A 7,072-nucleotide genomic window follows, 5' to 3' on the forward strand; every position below is an offset into this window, starting at 1 on the left:
GGGCTTTTAGATGAGCACACAAAAATGCGGGGAATTGAGGGATAATGACCATGGCAGGCAGAAGGGATTAGTTTAATTTGGCATCAAGATCTTGGGCTGAAGGGCCTGTTCCTGTGCTGTATATTGTATGGGAGCTTGAGTTCAAATTGCACAGAGGTGTGAGTAGCTACTGGTTAGCACAGTTAGCCGGACAGCTGGCTTACAATGGATAGTGATGCCAACAATGTCACCTCAATTCCAGCACCAGGTGAAGTGACCATGCGGTACCACCTTCTCAACGTCATGCCCCCCCCACTGAGGTGTGGTGGCCCTTAGGTTAAACCACCACCTGTCCCCTCTTTCTCCAATGTGACTGTCAGTATAAGCTAAATTAAAGTAATGAAAACTGGAATATACTGTAAGTCTCAGTAATCGCGATCATGAAACTGCCACTGATGGCTGTTGAAAAAAAAAACTGGCTCTCTCATGTTCTTTTGGGAAAGAAATCTGCTGTCCTTACCCAATCTGGCTCCAGACCCACAGCAATGTGCGTGACTCTTCACTGCCTGAGGGACCCAACAATTCCTGCTGGAAAATGAGTCAGAGTGCTTCTCGTTTTTGAAGAAGGGTTGCTCCCGAAATGTTGACTTCTCCACGTCCTGATGCTGCCTGGCTTGCTGTGTCCTCCCAGCCTCCAGCTTGCCTACCTCTTCTTTGAAGGAGGAGAAAGTGAGAACTGCAGATGCTGGAGTACCAGAGTTGAAAAATGTGGTGCTGGAAAAACACAGCAGGCCAGGCAGCATCATTCCTGAGCTCATTCCTGAAGAAGGGTTTATGCCCAAAACGTCGATTCTCCTGCTGCTCGGATGCTGCCTGGCCTGCTGTGTTTTTCCAGCACCACGTTTTTTTACCTCTTCTTTGAAGACCGGTCAGATCAGTGTGTCTCGATTACCAGTTCAACTGGTTCTGTTTATTCTTCTGGGAAGTTCAAGGGGAAATTACAGATGGGCAATACATGGTGACCTGGTCTGTGATGTCTGCAGCCATTAAACAACGTTTTAAAAAAAAACCACATGAACGTTGTATAAAGATACGCATTTAGGGAGGAAAAAAATCTTTGAAGGCAGTAATTGTGGCTGAGATATGAAATGCTGTCCAAATAAAACTTGGTAAGTCTTCAAATTAGAAACAAAAACTCTTGTTGGAATGCACTTTGACCTTTTGAAAGATGTTAGCGTTTTTAGAGATTTGTGGAAACTTCAGTCAGACAGAGCTGAGGGAGAAAACCACCGGTTCGTCAATGTACCTTATGTGGAGGGGCTTTGAAAGAGAACTTTGAAATCACTGAAATGGATTGATGAAATTTAATGCAGGAAAGGGTGTGCTTCAGTGGGAAAGAGAGATCTAAACTACTTAATTGGAATTACAAAAGTTCCATGAAAACTGGAAGAAAACATGTGCGAGTTATTCCAATCTGGAAAATGGTAATGTAAAATGAAAATAAAAGGGAGGAGGGGGAATAAATGGGGAAAGAGGGGTAGGTGGGATGAGAGGAATTGATAGATGAAAGATCTAGTATGGGCAAGATGGCCTCTATGGCCTTCTCTGTGCCGGGTCATCCTGTGCTTTATTTTAACCTATGAGTGCTGTACAGCCATTGTATTAGGATAAAAGTTCAGCACTGCTGAGGCAAGGTTACATCATATCACTATGTTATTTGTTGATCCACAAAGAGGATGTCAGAAAATGGGGAAATCCTTTTCGTAAACCAACATTCGAATTCTCGCATGTCCTGACACAATCCATGTAATGAAGAAAAGTAAATCCGGTACAAGTCCCAGCAGGCTGGGCCACAGAAATGGTTTACTAACCACTTTCTTCATCTCCCCCTTGCCGCGGCATGTCCTGTCACACCCTCTGTTGCTATAAGAAGACGAGCTGCGTCCGGGTGCCTCATAACAAACTGTGGACGAGCAGAAATCAGCCAAGATGATTCTGAACTTGACCAATGAGGTCTTCTGCTCCTTTGTCTTTTATGCCGTCCTCTCGCTCATTAAGATGTTCGCTCTCGCGGTGCTCACAGGACAAGTCAGACTCCGGAAAAAGGTAGGAATTGTTTTGATTGAGTTGCTCAGCCTCCTTTGGCTTAGGGTCATAGAGCCATCCAGCATGGAAACAGACCCTTCAGTCCAACTCATCCACACTGACCAGGTTTCCCAAGCTAAACCTGTCCCATCTGCCTGCATTTGGTCTGTATCCCTCTAAAACTTTCCTATTCATGTACCTGCCCAAATGTCTTTTAAATGTTGCTGCTGAACCTGCTTCCACGATAGAGTCATTGAGTCACAGAGATGCACAGCACAGAAACAGTCCCTTCGGTCCAACACGTCCATGCTGACCATATATCCTAAGTTAATCTAGTCCCATTTGCCAGCACTTGGCCCGTACCCCTCTGAGCCCTTCCTATTCATACATCCATCCAGATTAAACATTGCAATTGTACCAGCTTCCACCACTTCCTCTGGCAGCTCACTCCATACACGCATCACTCTCTCCGTGAAAAAGTTCCCCCTTAGATCCCTTTTAAAACATTTCCCTTTCACCTTAAAACTCTGCCCTCTAGTTTTGGACTCCCCACGCCAGGGAAAAGACCTTGATTATTCACCCTATCCATACCCCTCATGATTTGATAGAACTTCTATAAGGTCACTCCTCAGCTCCGACGCTCCAGGGAAAACTCAACTCTCCCTATAGCTCAAACTCTCCAACCCTGGCAACACTCTTGTAAATCTTTTCTCAGCGTCTCAAGTTTCGCAACATCCTCCCGATAGCAGGGAGACAAGAATTGGACACAGTTCAAGTGAAAGTGTGCAATTGTTTGTGTGTGAATGCTCAGCATGATCGATTCCCTCTCTCCTTTCACTGTGGTTTGCTCAGTGGGGCGATTGAGAGTGCAATGTTGACTGAGAGTTAGCGTACAGTGCTGGAATAGATTTAGAGGCACCACAAGAGACAGCTGTGTAACTGGAGGAGCTGTGCTCTGAGCCGTTCCTCAAGCAGTCTATCTAATTCCCTGTTGGAATAATATTAACAAGTTTATACTTCTCTTGTGCCTGACCCTTTAACTGGAAAGGGAAGTTCTCCTGATGTTTCAGGGCTAATCTGTCACTCAGTGGCAACCATATCCTGCGAATGAAAAGAAAACAACACTTTTAGACTTTCCATGATTTGGAGGTGCCGGTGTTGGACTGGGGTGTACAAAGTTAAAAATCAATTTTTCAATGTATAATTTCAGTTACATCACACTGTAAATTTTTGCTATAAATTCTGTGTGTTAGGATTGAGCCCTCCACTACCACCTGATGAAGGAGCGTCGCTCCGAAAGCTAGTGTGCTTCCAATTAAACCTGTTGGACTATAACCTGGTGCTGTGTGATTTTAGACTTTACATAATAAAAGAGAGGGGCAGGGGAAGGCATTAGACAGTGAGGAATCCGATTTATCTGTGATGTTGACCAGATTTTTCACTGGGCTGGAGGCTTTCTCTTTATTGCTTACAGTTTGATTGGGCCATGTACCTCCTCTCCTGGATTCACAGGGTCCTGTTAAGTTGGGACTGTACGCTGTTGCCTGTATTAGCCCATCAGGTCCCTCAGCCTGTGCGTTAGGAGCCAGGGTAGACACAGGGAGAGGAATGGCAGGGCAGTGAGAGTGGAAACAAGGGGAGAGTCTCAGCCTCCTCCTAACCTGGGCCGTGACGGAGTTAACACCATGTCTCACCAGACTGTTCATTCTGTCCCAGGCTTTCGCCAATCCAGAAGACGCTCTGAGGCATGGGGACCTGAAGCTGTGCCGAACTGACCCAGACGTGGAGCGCTGTCGGAGGTAAGCATCTCATGCCAGGGAGAGGGCACAGGATCCAGCAATGCCAGCCACCCTGCCAGTTCAGCACTTGTTGTCCTTTAGTCCCAGGGTGTGGCTCTGATAGTAACCAGAGCCCTGTTCAGTGGGACATGAGCTCCCATAGCTCTGTGTCTGCGGGGAACAGGGCCATTCGCTCCAGGCAAGGAGTTACGCCACAACCAATAGCACGTCACTGATCGCATTGCTGCTTCATACCAACAAAAGCAGCTTTTCATTGGTTGCAAAAAACTTTGAGCTATCTGGCAGCTGTAATAGCACCAGAGCACTGCAGTTCTGTTTCTGTGCTCAGTAGCACACTGAGGATATCGGACACCCACAGGGCCCTGTCTGTCTCTCCAAAACCATCCAATTTGGCCATTGGGATTGTTCCGGTCTCCCCAGACAAGAGGGAGCTGTCCCTGTTAATTGGGCCAAAGGCCTTGCACAGTCACATAGCCTTTCCACTCGATGAAGTGGTCACTGCCTCCATGATTTGCTGGCAGCTGTCTGAGTGGCAACAGGCTGGTGAAGGATAAAGCACTTCTTCGCTGGCCGTTTGTGACTTGTTGCTCACCTCCCTCAGCATCCCTGAAGATGCTGTAACTTCCTGCTTTCACATCAGTCAATCTCTCACTCTCTCCTGCTCTGGCTCTCTAGATCTCTTCCCCTTTGCCTTGTACTCTCTCTCTTGCTCTCTGTCTCTGTCCCTCTCTCCGTCTTTTGCGTTTTCTCTCTCTCTCTCTCTCTCTCTCTGTCTGTCTCTATCTCTGTCTTGATCTCTCTCTCTCTCTCTCTCTTGATCTTTCTCTGTCTGTCTCACTCTCTCTCTCTCTCTCTCTTGACTTGGAGATGCCGGTGTTGGACTGGGGTGTACAAAGTTAAAAATGACACAACACCAGGTTATAGTCCAACAGGTTTATTTGAAAGCACTAGCTTTTGTGAAAGAGCAGCATTGTGAAAGCTAGTGCTTCCAAATAAACCTATTGGACTATAACCTGGTGTTGTGTGACATTCATCCTTGGTCTTTCCTTTCACCAAGACCTTATCCCACCATCTGGATATTACATGTATTAGTCGCACATGGAAACAAAGAAAACAGGAGCAGGAGTAGGCCATTCGGCCCTTCAAGCCTGCTGTGTCATTCATTGTAGCGCCATCATCCAGCTCAGTCCCCTGTTTCCACTTTTCCTCCATATCCTTTGATCCCTTTAGCTCCAAGTGCTGGATCCAACTCCTTCTTGAAACTGTGCAATGTTTTGGTCTCGCCTGCTTCCTGTGGGAATGAATTCCACAGGCTTACCCCTCCCTGGGCCCGAATAACCACAGAGCACAGCTCCAGCAGGCAGCCCCCAGGAGTTGGTGGTGGGGGGGGGGGGCAGTGGTGAAGTGTCTCACCTTCCACTAAAGCTGTTGTTTCTGATTGAATCATCGCAGGGCTCACCGCAACGACATGGAGTGCATCTACCCCTTCCTCTTCCTGGGCGTGCTGTACTGCTTCCTGGATCCCAGCCCATCCATTGCAAGGATCCACTTCAGGATCTTCTTCCTGGCCAGACTGCTTCACACCGTGGCCTATCTGTTCGCTCTGAAGGCCCCGACTCGATCCCTGGCCTACACCCTGGGGCAGATCCCATGTTTCTCCATGGCCCTCAAGATTCTCATCAACGTCGCCTCCTACTGGTGAAAGAAGGATGAACTGCTCATTGGTTGAGGGGTGGAAGCGAGTCCAATTCCACTTGGTCTTTACAGGATTCCCTTTAACAGCATCTCCGGAAGTGAAGGCTTGATGAAGTGATCAGTCAGAGATCAAGCCCATTCAGTTTCTGGTCCTGAGCGAAAGAACACAGAGTGACTTGAGCTGACCAGACTCATGTATCCTGTCAGCAGTGACTTGTTTTTCTAGAAGATTCTGTTTTATTCTAAATGCGAATAATTAGACATTCAGAAATAATGGCTGTCTTTCTCGTGGTGCCATTATGGTGCGAGGTTTCATTTCAGAAATATCTGAAGGTCAATTCCCTCACCCATGCTCAATTCAATCATTTCTAAAGGTGCAGAAAAGGTGGGTGGAGATGTAGTACAATTCGACTCAGTGCCCTTATGTGCGTGAGAGACCGTGTCTGTGTGAGAGACTGTGTGTTTGTGTCTGTGCGCGTGAATGTGTGTGTCTGTGTATGTGTGAGAGTCTGTGTATACGTATCTCTGTGTGTGAGGGTCTGTGTAAGAGAGTGTGTATTAGATTCAGTGTGATGGTGAGGCCTAGCCAGGTCTCCATAGTTTTGTTCATTATTGAAGGAATTCTCTAGACACAGTGGGCAGTGTCCCAGGCCCTAAGCCTGAGTCTGGTTTGATCCCACCTCAGCATTCGATGACTGAGGAAGGTGTGTCCACAATGCCAAACTGATTGAAGGTCAACCTGTGAATCCTTCCAGCAGGCACTAATGGCAGGCAACAAGAGCAGGAAAGATAACTCTGAGGAATTCCAAAGGTGATCCTCTCTCCAGACTGGGAGGGGTGGAGGAGGGGAGAGCTTTTAACAACATTCCAAGCGGGAACCCTGTGGAATGGGTTGGAGCTCCCATCCAACAATGTTAGTTTCTGCTGAATTAGCCACCACTTCCAATCAGATGTAGTGTCAAACCCACACCAACTCCAATCCTCTTAGTCATGTCAGCTTAAAATAAACCCCCTGTCCCATCATTGGCATCTGGGCAGGTTCAGATTGGACGTATAAGTGAACACCTGATCCAGTTCAATCCACCCCTCACTGAAATTACTGAAAATTAAATGATAGTAAGTTAATGGAAGTTATTTGCAATATCTGTCAGTCATTTCAATGCACAAAGTTGTTGTGTCTTATTTGTGCCTAGTTTGAGTTTTATTTATTTATTAATGCTAATTTCTAATTTAATAGTGTATTATTAAATGTGTAAGTTGGAATCATGAATTGTCTCTATGATTATGAATAAATTATACAGTGTGAAATCATTCTCTCTCTCTCCTGGTGGTGACAGTGGAAGGGATATGGAAGATTTTTAATTGTTCATTCATGGAATGTGTGAGTCACATCCCTAATTGCCCTTGGGAGCTGTTAAGAGGCAGGAGCATTGTTGTAGGCTGGAGTCACACGTAGGCCAGACCAGGGCATGAAAGTGGAGTTGAGGCTGAGGTGAGATCAGCCATGATCGTGT

At 46.6% G+C, this 7,072-nt stretch overlaps 1 protein-coding gene across 1 annotated transcript; it reads left to right on the plus strand.

Moving 5' to 3' along the window:
• The first annotated feature begins 1,900 nt into the window (after positions 1-1,900).
• LOC122541493 (prostaglandin E synthase-like) lies at positions 1,901-6,869 on the plus strand. The gene is made up of 3 exons (XM_043678307.2): positions 1,901-2,085; positions 3,781-3,863; positions 5,316-6,869. The coding sequence occupies exons 1-3, from the start codon at positions 1,969-1,971 to the stop codon at positions 5,563-5,565; spliced, it is 450 nt and encodes a 149-aa protein (XP_043534242.2). The 5' UTR covers positions 1,901-1,968; the 3' UTR covers positions 5,566-6,869.
• The last annotated feature ends 203 nt before the right edge of the window (positions 6,870-7,072 follow it).

The sequence above is a fragment of the Chiloscyllium plagiosum genome, unplaced genomic scaffold (assembly GCF_037043375.1).
Source record: "Chiloscyllium plagiosum isolate Xiang-an unplaced genomic scaffold, Cpla_swu_hap1 HiC_scaffold_35, whole genome shotgun sequence".
Taxonomy (NCBI): domain Eukaryota; kingdom Metazoa; phylum Chordata; class Chondrichthyes; order Orectolobiformes; family Hemiscylliidae; genus Chiloscyllium; species Chiloscyllium plagiosum.

Bases quoted from the DNA above. Each gene is read 5' to 3' on its own strand.
- LOC122541493 (XM_043678307.2), top strand. From the start codon at position 1,969: ATGATTCTGAACTTGACCAATGAGGTCTTCTGCTCCTTTGTCTTTTAT. The intron at 2,086-3,780 runs GTAGGAATTGTT...ATTCTGTCCCAG, and splicing joins AAGTCAGACTCCGGAAAAAG to GCTTTCGCCAATCCAGAAGA. The intron at 3,864-5,315 runs GTAAGCATCTCA...GAATCATCGCAG, and splicing joins GACGTGGAGCGCTGTCGGAG to GGCTCACCGCAACGACATGG.